This window comes from Calliphora vicina, chromosome 1, assembly GCF_958450345.1.
Source record: "Calliphora vicina chromosome 1, idCalVici1.1, whole genome shotgun sequence".
Lineage (NCBI taxonomy): Eukaryota > Metazoa > Arthropoda > Insecta > Diptera > Calliphoridae > Calliphora > Calliphora vicina.
In genome coordinates, this window is record NC_088780.1 from 158305231 (window position 1) to 158319808 (window position 14578).

A 14578-nucleotide genomic window follows, 5' to 3' on the forward strand; every position below is an offset into this window, starting at 1 on the left:
TGCATAAATCGCTTAAAAATTTTGGTATACTAACAAAATTCAACATAGTTAACTTTAATATAGACATAAATCACACGACCTATTTCATGGTGATCGGTCCATAATTGGTCATAGCCCCCATATAAAGCCCACTTCCGAAAATCACTCAAAAATATAAATTATTGAAATTTTAAAAGAAAAATGTTTTTGCTCTTTTACTTAGTGTAGGGTATTATATGGTCGGGCTTGACTTTATTTTAATTAAAATTTACTTTTTGGTATTATTTTTTACAATTTCAAGTTCTATCGGTCATAAAACAACACCCTTTACAATCACATTTCCCTTAAGGTCGTTCCAATTCTTTTTCAAATATAAAATACTGCATAGCAGCTTCTCTCCTACAAGGATTAACCGTAATATTATAGTCCACTGTTATTTCCAAACACAGACCCGTTATTGAATGTCTCAACTGTTGACCAAAGCGATGCCAACTTTGTTTGGCTGGCCACCAGCAAGGCTCCATAACAACTTTTAACTGCGAAGCTTTCTCAGCTCGATCTTCTGGTTGAATTACATTTAAACAAAAACCTCTCTGAGATTGTAATTGCTGTGTGATCCTTAGCAAAAACCAATGTGTGATATTGGCTGTCAAACAGTTGCACATGAGGGGAGTTGAGTTGTAGTCATCAAATAAATCATGATGAAGACAAAGATTATCGGACACAAAGGCAGAAGATGTTATTATGCCACTGGCGGTATAGTTTTCAAAGGGTCTGTAATTTATGAAATAAATATTGTATTATTTTTTGTAATGACTTTTAATTACTTACCTTAATTCAGGAAATATATTTTGTAAATACCACTCAAATGGCTGGCAATTTAGGGCATCCTTAAATTGTTTGTCTAACACTCGAGTGTCATTAATAGCAATATTTCTAGCTTCTGGCTTGAGATTGTAGAAAATATATTTGTAGTGTTCCAGCCAGGTTTCGGCTATAATTTTAGAATTTCTATATTTTGTTTTAGTTTTTATTTAATAAATAAATTTGATTTATTTCTTATTTAGCCAGCCATTACCTTAAATATGTTTGCTGGCCATCATTGTTGGGAAATTTAAATATATGCTCTTTGCGAAATATATGACCCACTCTACTGCAGGGTACAATTTTTATTTCGCCTCTGTCGCCACCACATAACCACAATTTTAATGAAAATTCCAATGATTCACCACCCCAGATCTGCAGAATAAAAATAAAATAAAAAAACAAAACATTTATTCATTCACTCAACCAACTACATTAGAAAATACATAAATATGAAAATTAAATGAATCTTTATTAAAAAAAATCCAGAGATACTCTTCTCGTTCTAATAGAAATACTGGTTGATGTATGTATTGAATGCCCAACAACATTTCCCTTTAATGGGAATAGTCAGTCAGTCCTTGATGCGGTTTTTTGTTTATGATTGTTTTAAATTGTACACATTTTTTGTTTTGTAGTTTTTATTTTTCACCCAATCACTAGTTTTCCCCACTTATGCTTGGTGGTGGGAGGGACAAAAAAAACTTTCGTTAAAGTGCAATGCAAACATAAATCCCATCAAACTATCCAACTCGATAGTCAGAAAGAAGTTTGCATCAGCCTAAATATATTCGGCAATAGCATGTTTTTTTTCTAACACAAATGGTAAGGGGGACCACAAAAAGTACCAAAAACGGTACTAACAGTGTTTAAAGGCGTATAATATTTTTCAGCTGACTGTAAATATTTTCATTTTTCCTTATATGTATTAAAATTGGTTTTAAGCTCGATATAATACAGATATAGACAAAATATAAAGTATTTCTGGAGGATATTTGAAGTGCATTAAGGTTGTTCCAATAGGGACTTCCGATAAAAGGGTTATAGCGTTTAATAGAGTAGTCCATTGGCTTCAATTTCCATATGGTCTATAAGAGTGAGAAATAAGCATTTTTCAAAGTTAAATTTTCACAATTTTTTTAAAACCATTAGAGTGTCCCTTAGAATTAAATTTTTTGAAATGTTGAAACGGTACCCGCTGAAAACTTTCATAATGACCTAAAATACCAACAAAAAAATGTTTAGCTTGTTCTAAGAAGGGCACCTCGTGCCGACTTTCGATTTAGTTTTGAGGTGCATTTACAAGAGGAAAAAATGAATTTTTTTCAGTTTCTTTTTTTTAAATTTTTGCCATTAAATAATTACCATTGCAATTTAATTTAAAAGAATCGAAATGTGTACGTAATTGTCGTTCTAATGAGATATAAAAGACAAAAATTGGTTAAAAAACGTTAAAGTTATTAAAAAATCGCCAGGCCAGTAACGTGTCTCAGGCCACTAGAACAAGAAATGTTGGAACAAAATATTAAAACAAAAGTTTATTCTTACTTAAAAAATTTCCATATTTACTTGTATATGAGTTTTTATCTTCATAGGATACAATTAACCTATTCCAAACCAAAAAAATATATTTTTTTAACGGAAGTTTCAAAACTCCAATTTCAAATTTTTAAAAATTTTGTTAAACAAATTTCAATTTTTTTTAAATGACCCTGAATCACGAAAAACACAGTCATTTTGACCCCAAGTGCTCTTAAGGGTTAATTTCCATTTTTGTGCTATTATTGTAAATACTAAACTACATTTTATATTCTTCTTAAGTTTCATCAAAATCGGCCCAAAAATATATAATATTTCGCTATCTCTCTATGAAAATTTCCAAATATTGAAAAATTTGACCTTTGACCCTCAATATTTAAAGCTTAGCGTTTTCCGATATTAGTAAAATATTCAGACTATATTTAAATTGACCTGGACAATAATATTATGAATTGGTTTTACATAAAAATCATAACAGTAAGGAAATTCGGCTCATTCGCCAAATATGGGCAAAAAATTAGTATTTCTTGTTTTGGTATTTTAGGTCATTACGAAAGTTTTCAGCGGGTACCGTTTCAATATTTCAAAAAATTTAATTCTAAGAGACACTCTAAAAACCATATTTGAATATATTGAGTCCATTAAACGATGCACAGTGGTTAGGGTTTTTAATTTCCCGACCTTTTTTGATTCCCGGGAATAGGGAAATTTTTTTCTACATTCCCGGGTAATGATACTCTAAATTAGGAATATTATAGCTACTCTAATATAGGAATATTAATTAATAAAATTTGAGCTTAATTCACTAAAACCTTAATCCGTAATTAAAGAATGTCAGCATTTCATTCCATAAATCCATTCCTAATATTTAATTTTTTAGATTCATTCCAAGGCCTTTGTTTAAACTGAATTAATTTTAAAGTTTGAATGATTAAATTTTTGTAAAATCAAATCATTTAAAAAATTGTCTTAAGCCTTTTTGTACTAGATTTGAATTGAAGAAAAATTTAATTATTTAATAAATTTTTTAAGCTATTTTGTTATGGATTTGAAGAAGAAATTTAAAGAAATTATAAGGATTCAATAAGAAATAAATCCTATAAATAATGAATTCACTTTTTAAATTTTCATACGAAAAACCCCAAATAAATAATAATAATAATAAACGGTTTTTTTTATTGCCGAGACATAAGCTAAAAACTGTAAAAATTTTCACAGTTTTTTGGTGGAAAAATAGAGTTCTAACTTGTTTTCTGACGAAAAGACATGTCAGCTTTTAATTCCCGGGATTCCTGGGAATCGGGTAGTGAAAAATTGGCAAAATACCCGGGAAATTTGTACCGGGAATTCCCGGGATAAAAACCCTAACAGTGGTATAGAAACTAAAAAAGGGAAATAAATCTGTACATCAAAACGGTTAGTCCGATTTGAATGAAATTTCCAATGAGCAAAGAGGAAGTGTTTTCGAGTTTAAGTTTAGAATTTGGACCTCATGAACCCAATAGGGGAGCGGTCAGGGGTCCCCAAAGTAGCACACCTCGGGTATGTTAAATTTTTAAAACGATACTATTTCTTCATCTGTATTGTGATTTAAAAAAATTACGCTATCTATTATCTCATATATCTAAGATATTCGCATTTTAAAATAAATTTTTCAACATTTAACCACCCTACTCCAAAACATAACAGTTTTTTTTATAACAGCGGGTCCAAATATTACCCAGTTTTCTCCGTTTTTCTTTTATTGAACTAACAACAAATGTATATGTCCAACAAAGAAAAAATTATTTCAAAATATTGACGGACTCCAAAGTTATATGCATCTGAATTTGGAAAAAAGATTATCTAAAAAATGTCTAAGATGTCTTAAGAATTTATACTTTTTGAAAAGCCATCTTTACATTAAATATTTTAAATGAAAATAAATTTGAAAATTGTTGAAACCGAGGCGGCCAGGTCCATCCAAAACACGACTATTTTTTACATAAAATTCAATTTTAGGGCAAACATTTCGATAACCCCAGTCCCGGTATGGATTTTATAGCCCAAAAACTAAAAAATCTGATTTTTTGAATTTTTCAACACTTTTTTGGGAATTGTGGTATTCATGATTACATATTTCAAAATTTGTTTTTATTTTTCCATTTTCAATAGATTTTAAATTTCATTAAAAAATTTTCATAAATAAAAATTTAATTTCAATTTAAAAAATGTTTATCTTTGCAAAAACTCAATAAATAAAATTGTTTGTCATATTTTTCAAAAATGTATTCCATGAATTTTTTAGTTGTGAAAAGTTATATACATTTTTGAAAAATAGACAAAATTCCCTATCCACTGATATATAACATCTACCTTACGTAGACATGTACGTAACATAGGAATTCACAAAAAAGTAATGTAAATAACAGTGATATATAAATTTTCTGCGTTTTCTACCTATTATGAGCTGCCGAAATCTGACCAGACCATCACAGGGAACCTGTACCGAAGCGATGTCTGAACGCCCAGAATATGCGGCCAGACATGAAACACTTTGGAACAGAGTATGCGATATTGGATTGATTCGTTCTTAGGTTCAAAAGATTAGGAGTTCTTTTGGCTCGGAATCCATTTGGGAAAAGTTGCCAATTTACCATTTTGTTATTTTAAATTTTTTGGACAATTTCAAAATTGTCCAAGACATCAAAGTTACAAAGACCTCTTTATTTATTTACTAATTTTCCACCGTCATCCCTACTGTGCACTATACCTGATAAATTGTAAATTTTTTGGTCAAAAAACCTAGAGAAAAAAAACGTTAGCGTGTTTGTTAAAATAACAAAAATGTTGTTGCCTACAAGTATTTTCCAATGGAACTGAATAGAATCACCAAAACACATAAATACAAAAAAAAATACAAAAAAAATAATTGCAAAAGAATTTAGTTTGATTTGTTTACAGAACATTTACCAACCTCTAGACGAGTGTTAAAAGCTTTCAATTTAAAAAACCAATTTCGTGAAATCAAAAATACGCCACCGGCAAAGGTAGGAGATCTGAAAAATAATAAAAAAAAGAAACACACAATATTTGAGTTATGAACAAACAACAATCAAATCAAATAAATTCATTTATTTAAAAATTAAAAGTTTTCCCTACCTAAATGGAACAATTGGATTTAGGGTTTCATCTCTGGCAATCCAATGAAAATGTAAATTCCAATCAAAGCCACCCTTAATAAATGCTGAGGTTGCCTTGTATTCATTTGTTACCACATCGATATTGTCTAAAACAGGACTTACCGCCATTCGGGTATTATTGGACTCCACTATGATGGCCAAAAGTGTTTCCAACCATTGTGCATTCACCTCACAATGACTGTCCATAAACATCAGATAATCACCAGAAGACATTTGGGCACCCAAATTACGGGATTTTATTAAACCCAAACGTTTCGAGTTGCGCAGACATTTTATTAGATCAATGTATTTGAAATGTTTCTGTATGTTTTGTAGAATTAAATCTGTAATGATAATAATTTTTTATTTTTTATTCTTGTTTATTAAAATTTTCTTTTTTACCATCCTCACTGCAATCATCAATTATGATTATTTCCTCTAGATATTTCAAAGGCGTCCTTTTGAATATGGAATTAATCGTCCTATATAATATTGCCTGAGTCTCATTGTGGTAAGTTATTATAATTGATACTTTGGCTTTAAATTCTTCTAGATTCGGAAATATTTTGGGGCATCTGAAATTGTGAAATACCAATACATATTTACATACATAATTTTAGAGGAAATTTAAAAAATTATATACATAAACATTTTTATTTAACCCATTATCGGCCACTACCAGAATCCGACGGAGCTTATTAATTCCTTTTGATGGCATGGTTTAAAAGCTCCAATTAAGAAAAAAAAAATAAAATTTTTTGCCCCAGGGTTGCCATTTCCCTAGTATGGCTTGGTCGAAAAATCGACCATTGGCCGAAAACGATATAATTTAAGAAATATAAATATTTGCAATTAATAAAAGAAAATCTTTAGTTTGAAGGAAAATATTAAAGTAATGCGGTTTTATTTAAAATAATTATTATTTCTGAATACGTGACATTTAAAAAAAATGTATGGTATTCATCAAAACATTTTATGTGTATATAAATATTGCACTTCTTACATGTAAATAAAGTGTGCTTCTTGCCGTATCTTGCTTTTTGATACGGCATGTACTTTCTCATTGATTCGAGGAATGTTCGTGGGATATTCCAAGTTCTCATTTTCAGACTCATTATCCTTTTCGTATGTCAATAGTTTACTTGTGACTTCAGAATGAAAATCAATTTGCGATAATAGTTTGTTGTTTTGAAGTTTTTCTATTCTTTTATTACTTTCGGCTATGGAATTGTTATGGTTTTCTTCTACTTGCGACAATATCCTTTTGCATTGACCAGTGGTTCAACTGTGGAGTTATTGTTATAACATTACTGTTGACTATCAACTAAAGGAACAAATTCTCCTCGCTACCTTTCATAAGATTTTGTAACGGAACATTTTCCATTCTGTTTTCACGTATAGTTCCAGTTGCATAAAATTTTCGCTCAAAAAGACACATAAGCTGATAAGAAGAACAAAAAATTGTCAAAGGAAACAGTATGAAACTCAGGATCAGGTACGTTAGCAAGCATATTTAAAACTTCTTGGGCACCAGGACATATGCTCTTACTATAAGATGTGGCTGAACCACTGTATAAAATACTATAAAATAAGTAGCCCTTTTCTGAAAATAAGCACCACGACTTAATGCCGAATCAAATTGGCTTTTATTTTATAAACATCTTACATGAGTGCAACAAAACGATCTGATATATCCAAATTAGTATTATCGGCAAGATGCAAATACCTGTTTCAACATTGATAATGCCATGTTGGATTGAGAAGACCAAAATTTATCGATATGTGGTAAAGTATGATAACCATACAAATATAAAACTCCAATGAACCGACGCAATTCTGTTGGTGTAAGGTTAGCAGTAGCATTATTTTCACGCACATAGACATTTGTAAAAGCAACCATTTCCGCAATAATGGAATTATCCAAATGTAGTGCATAAATATCAAAGGAAGATTTAGGTCCCACAAAACAAAATGATATGCATTTATCACACAAAAATTACCCAAGGGTAAAAATAAAACATATGTTATGATTTTGAAGCATTTTAATATAATAAGAAAAGAAAATAATTAAATTAATATGCATGACGCTATATGATGGGTTTCGGCCATTGGTCTAATTTTCGACCACCAAAAATTACGGCCTCTCAAAAATAAGAGTTTTATCATTTTGAATATGATTTCTTTCTTTTCTGATAATTTGATATTTTGTCTTCACGGAAAAGTAATAAAAATAAATTACTTTTTTATTTTTTTAATTTTTTTAACATTTTAGAAAAGTGAATTTGATGGAGTGAAATTGCATTTTTTGCTCCATCAAGAAAAAATTCTGGTTTTACTTAAAGACAAAAAATAAATATATCAAAGATGTTAAAAAATATAAAACTTCATTTCTGTTAAAACATATTTAAACAAATATGGTCAGCTTCTTAAATATTCACTTACAAAGCTGCTGGTCGAAAATTCGACCACCAGCCGAAAATGGGTTAAATAAAATTGGTATACAAAAACTAATATTAATTTTTATAATTACAACAGTTGACCCGTTTCAGGAAAATTATAAAACAGCCCATCGACATTTGCACACTTGAAAGGGTTGCTGCAGGTAGTTACCCGAATGAGAGCGAAAGAATTTAACTTCGTGCACGCAATCCAAAATCTAGCTGGACAAAATTAAAAAAACTGCGTCTTCAGAATAAACTAAATTGTCCAATTAGCTAACAATTTGCCCTCGTAAAGGTTTTTTAATTGGTCTTCCGATTTTTGCCATCTTCTAGAAACTCGCGATTTTATTTACGATTAAAATTTTGCAGTCAAGAAAATTGACATGTGCTGTAACATTATGAGTCGATTGCGGCTAGCAACCGAATTTCTGTTTGCCAATATGACAACAGAAATGATAGCTGCCATTTACCATCTGTAATGCCATTTAAGTAACAGACAACGCAACTGAAGTTTGGTTATCATCCATAATCGACCCACTAAATACATACATTTTATGAACCCGAGGTCAGATTTTATTGATTTATAATGCATTTATTTGTCACATTCATGATGCAAATGCAATTTTCAGATATACTTTCGGAAATTTTCTTTATGGTCAAGATATTTATGTGAACGGAAGTCCTACCTTTTTAATATTTTTTATATTGGTTTTATATTTAAAAATGCGGGATTTTATAAAACATTGAATTGTTATCTTTAAACATTTATACAATATAAATTTTTCAAAGTATTGGCCATTGTTAGCTATGGTATTTTCCATCTTTCTGACAACATGCGCATCATTTGAGGAAGAATGAATCAAGCCAATTTCGGATACTCTGTTCCAAAGTGAAGCGTATACCAGAGAGAGCATTCTGCATCGACCGAAAAAATAGTAATCGAACGGAGCACGGTCTAGACTATAAACCAGATATTGCAACATGTGGCCGAGTGTTGTCATGATAGAATATTACAGTTTCATGCCTGGCCGTTTTTCGGCTAATGCTCGCTTCCATCGAATCAGTTGTACTCGTTACATGTTCCATGTAATTGTCTGGCTATCTGGATATTTCGCTTTGGTGTCGTCTGGGCTGATTGACCGGGGTCCTCGTACGATCTTTTACCCTTCTGGTTATCGTAATGGATCTATTTTTCATCGCAATTAATGATTCGGTGCAAAACTGATTTTCTTTTATAGCATTCAAGCAGAATTTCAGACATACAAAATCATCTTATAAGGTCACTTTGCTTCAGTTCGTATGGTATCCAATTTCCCTGCTTTTGGATGAATCCTGTTTTGCAATTGCTGCTTGAGTAGCTCCCAATGATTTTGCAAGCATTTGTTAAGCTTGACAATAATCTTCATGGAGTAATACCTCCAATTCTCGGTCTTCCTCGCTGGCCTCCAGTAATATTTGTCTTCCGTATTAAAATCACATCTTCTGAACCTCACAAACCATCTCTTGCACATTGAAATCGATGGAACACATTCACCATAATCTTTGGTGAGCAATCTGAGTTCTTCAGCGGCACTTTTTTCAACTTAAAGATGTAAAGCAAAACTTCCCGCATATGACGCTTCGTTGGTACGAAATTCTACATTTTCTAAGCAACAAAAAAACTTTGTTGTTTCCACTATAATGTTCAATAACTAAGTGAGAATAAATGGCTGACATGTATGCTTCAAAACGACTTATAACTTATTACAAATAAAAACCGCGTTCAAAAGAATCCCGTATTTTGAAATCATGCAATCAATCCGAAGCGCACAATTTACTGTAAAAATGCATCGATTTGTTAGGGCATATTTTTTGCATATTTTGTTATATTTTACTGCAAAATGTATATTTGTGTGTATATTGTATCCCAATTTTTAATAAAAATATTTTCTGACGTCAATGGCCAATATATTGTCTCGACAAAAAGCTTGTTTGTCGAAATTTCTTAATATATTTTCGACTAAGTTCATTCGATATTGAGTAACTGGTAGTTATCAAAACTTCACATACATAGCGATCTTCAAAAATTAGGATTGGATGTTACTTTACAGCACGATCAACATTTTGATGATTTTAAAAGGCAAGTAGCTCTCAAGATTATAATTTTAATTTTAAATATAAAATTTAAAAATTTTTTGTAGAAGCAAAAAATGGTTTTTTTTTGGTTTGAATACGTTACAATGAAAGTTGAAGAAAAATGAAAGAAAATGATGTAAGATGGGTAGATATGACCACTGTACATCGATTTCTTGTAAAAAGTGAAAATTTAAAAATTTTGAGTTGACTCTCTTTAGAGGAACCAGTGCGATATGTTAATTTTTTTAAGTGTATTTTAGGCGCATATTTTCTAATAATAAATACATGAAAGTCTGGCCCCAAGTTATAGGTTACAGGTTCATTAGTTTAATTAGTATTTCAATTCCAAAAAAAAATATTTCTTTGTTTAATTTATCAATCCATGCAATATTTATTTAAATTTTTCCAATGTAGTCAAACTAATTTCTTTATAAATATCTATCTAATAAAATACATTTCATAAATTTATTATGATTATTTTGTTTGTTTCTATTTTAATTTAATATAGCAAATTTAACCTTTATGAAATTAATGTTCAAATAAATATTTTTTCTATTTCGCAAATAACTTTAAAATTAATATAAAATCCAGATATTATCAGCATTTCAGCTCATCAAATAGAATTTTTGTTTTGTATATTTAATTTAAATTATAACACAAATTTCGCACTAAATTGAAATATTTAAAATGCAAAATACCGCAGCAAAAAAAGTGTCGGAATTAAAATAAACATTAAATAAAATAAAATGGGAAAAGATGGGCACAAACAAAAAATATGTTAGATGTATGAATTTATGTAAATCAAATGATATTAATACCTGAAATCACGCGTATCTGGTATTTGACGTACAATTGATAAATCATTATAATCAGCACTTAATCCAGAGACAAGCAAATTATTGTTTGTGGCAGAAAAATTAATATTCTAAAAATATGATGACGATGATTTTGAATTTGGATTTTGATTTAATGATAATATGTTCAATAATGACAATAATGATGATGTTATCATATGATAATAATAAAACACATTTATGAGTTTTAGAGCTTTAAACAAATATATTGCCTGAAATTTACTCCAACTCGTTTCTATCACATATTTTTTTATTTTAACACTGAGCTATTTTTTTCTCCTCATGCACAAACATATTTATTTCAAACATTTGCAATGATTTGTGTTTGTGTACGTACTTTTGAAAATAGTATTTGATAACCACAAAATGTAATTAAAAAGATTAAAATTAAAACCAAAAATTTAAAAGTAACACATTTCATTATAAACATATTTATGATGCAGTCAGTAGATTTTGCACATTGATTTTAGTTGGTTGGTTGTATCCACTATTTTTTCTATATAATTTTTTTGTATCGTAGTAGTTTTTTTTTTCGTACCAAACAAACCAAAAATAAAATCGATACTAATTTTTAAAATGTGATACACAACATAATTAAAAACCTCAAATTTTATTATAACAATATCAGTAATACACAAAATATATTTTATTTTTTCTACACACAAAAACATACTTTTACATTTTTAAACACAAAGGTTTGTGTGTTGGAAAAATAATGTTTGCCTAAAATATTAACTAATACAACTCTAATTTAATACAGTGGCTACTAAAATTAAAGACATTTTCTTTTATGGGGTGGTGATAGGTTTCGCAATCCTCTTAATATGCCCAACCATCTGCTTAATGACCCCTATTGGTAAATAACTTGCTTAGACATGAGGAAAAAACTTAAATTTCTTAAAAATAATTAACTTTCAACAGAGTCCAGATGACTATCCTACGTACACGAAGAGAAAATGCAGGGTTCAGACATGGTTGCGCCTACTATATTATTAAATACATTTTATTTCAATAATAACTTGTTTTACACATTCAAATTATTGGCCATGTTAGCTACAACCTTTTCCCATCTTTCTGGAACTGTCTACATCTGTTAAAAATATAAAAAACCCAATAAGCATTTTTACTGGAATTCAAGTTGAAAACAAGTGTAATTCAAGCCTTGAGTTAATTCAAGTTGAAAACAAGTGTAATTCAAGCCTTGAGTTAAAGTTAAGCAATTGAATTACAGTTGTATTACACTTTATTTCAATAAAATTCTGCAGTGAAAAGGAAACATAAATTCAACCCATATGTTTTTTGTTTGAAAATATTTAATTTTTCAAATATTTTTCAAGTTTAAAACATTATTACATTTGCATTCAAGTCAAATTCAAACATAATGTTCAAATGCTTGAATTCTTGGGATTGGTTATTGGAAATGTAATTGGATACAAATAAAAAAATCCAATAAAATTTAATAGAAAGAAATAAACTGACTCGATTTCTAATTTTGTCGTTTGTAACGGAATGGCTTCAATTTCCATTGCATTTTGTTCTAAATTCCAAATACATAATTCTGTTCATTCGAAAGAAAAATTATTTATTTTTTCAATAACCTAGCCTATTTTTATACCCTACACCACCATAGTGTGGACTGGTCTAACACCTTAAAGTATACCGATCGACTTAGAATCACTTTCTGAGTCGATTAAATGATGTCCGTCTGGCTGGCTGGCTGTCCATGTAAACCTTGTGCGCAGAGTACAGGTCGCAATTTTGAAGATATTTGGATAACATTTGATGCATATGAGTTTTTCGGCCCAAGGACGATGCCTATTGAAACTGGCTGAAATCGGTCCATTATTTCACCCAGCCCCCATACAAATGTCCTCTTGAAATTGGACTTTATCGGTCATAAATGTTTAATTTATATATGTATCTACACAAATTTCGCTCCAAATAAGTTTTATATATACAAAATTCATGTCACCAAATTTTGTTACGATCGGTCCATAATTAGTCATAGCTCCCATATAGACCCGCTTCCGAAAATCACTTTAACGTGCATAAATCTCTTAAAAATGTCGGTATATACACCAAATTCAACATAAATAACTTTCATACAAACATAAATCACACGACCTAATTTCATGGTGATCGGTCCATAATTGGTCATAGTTCCCATATAAGGCCCATTTCGAAAATCACTCACGAATATAAATTATTGATATTTTAAAAGAAAAATCTTTTTGCTCATTTACTTAGTGTAGGGTATTATATAGTCGGGCTTGACTGACCATACTTTCTTACTTGTTTTTTTTTAATTTTCCATTAGCAATGTTTTGCTTATTAAATCAAAAATTAAAGACTTTAACTAAAACTTGAAGAAACCCCAATAATATTAAACAAAATTCAATTCCACGGATGATGCATTAAACACATTCAAGACAGCAGGCTACCAACTTCAATCTGTCAAAAATAAAATGCACACGTTTATATGGAGACGATTATTTTAACGACAGCACAGCTACACGGCCACACGACTACTCATGCCGATGTAGCCGAATTAGGCTAATTTCTATTTTTGTCAACTACAAAACAGAAATAGTGTTGCTAATATAATAAAAAAATGTAAATCAAATTAGTGCATAAAAAAATATATTTTTTTACTTAATTAAGAGAAGTTTCTGATAACCATATTGAAATAAATTAATAACAAGTACATAATTGATTATAACCATATACATATATATTTTTACTCAAAATAATTGTTTCAATCTTAATTACTTTGGAATTTTGTACGGTTATTTTTTATTAAAGTGGCACCACTGAATTATAAATCAGCTGTTTAATTGTAGCTGTCGTCTTTAAAATAATTCAGTAGCTGACACACGACTACAACTGTAACCAGCAGAATTTGTGTTCGTGTAGTCGTGTAGCCTGTTGTCTTGAATGTGTTTAATGCATGATGGTTTTATTCCAAAAATTTTAATTTTACTCTTTGTGAAAAAGCAAGGTTCTATTCCACTTTCGATCGGTATAGAATTCTGTGACAGCCCTGAACATTCAAGAGTTTTTGGAATAACTTGAGTAATGAACTTCTTATTGGTCTATTTGGATTAAATATTGTTTGTTTTATAAATCTTCTGCATTTGTTTTGGATCTTTAAGCGTCTTTTAGAGAAAATCTTGCGGAATTCCCGGGACCGGACACTCTAATTGCAACATGTGGCCTAGTGTTGTAATGATATAACGGTTTCACGTCTTTCCGGATATTCGTTTATCGGCAAATACTCGCTTCAATCGAATCAATTGCATTCGGTACAGGTTTCTTGTGATAGTCTGACTAGAGTTCAGCAGCTCCTGATATATAGCACACTTTTGCTCCCACAGAATACAGAGCATTACCTTAGCGTCATGTATATTTTGCTTTGGTATCGATTCGGCTGGTTGGCCACGTACGATCTCTTATGCTTCGGATTATCGTAATGGATCCATTTTTCATCGCAAGTAATGATTCGCTGCAAAAACTAATTCATTTTATAGCGTTCAAACATAATTTCGGACATGGAAAATCGTCTTTCAAGTTATCTCGGCTTCAATTCGAATGGTATCCAATTTTACTGCTTTTGCTGCTAGCAAAC

At 30.2% G+C, this 14578-nt stretch overlaps 1 protein-coding gene across 1 annotated transcript; it reads right to left on the reverse strand.

Moving 5' to 3' along the window:
• Positions 1 to 323: 323 nt before the first annotated feature.
• Positions 324 to 12333, reverse strand: LOC135953735 (putative polypeptide N-acetylgalactosaminyltransferase 13). Its single transcript, XM_065503721.1, has 8 exons — positions 12307 to 12333; positions 10918 to 11024; positions 5946 to 6118; positions 5524 to 5887; positions 5339 to 5420; positions 1058 to 1218; positions 811 to 990; positions 324 to 753 (listed from the first exon to the last, which is right to left on the reverse strand). The coding sequence occupies exons 1-8, from the start codon at positions 12331 to 12333 to the stop codon at positions 324 to 326; spliced, it is 1524 nt and encodes a 507-aa protein (XP_065359793.1).
• Between the last annotated feature and the right edge of the window lie 2245 nt (positions 12334 to 14578).

Coding starts and splice junctions, on each gene's coding strand:
- LOC135953735 (XM_065503721.1), bottom strand. CDS start 12,333: ATGTTTGAATTTGACTTGAATGCAAAT. Junction 11,025..12,306: donor AATTTGACTTGAATGCAAAT/GTAATAATGTTT, acceptor TCATATTTTTAG/AATATTAATTTTTCTGCCAC. Junction 5,421..5,523: donor AATCCAATTGTTCCATTTAG/GTAGGGAAAACT, acceptor ATTATTTTTCAG/ATCTCCTACCTTTGCCGGTG.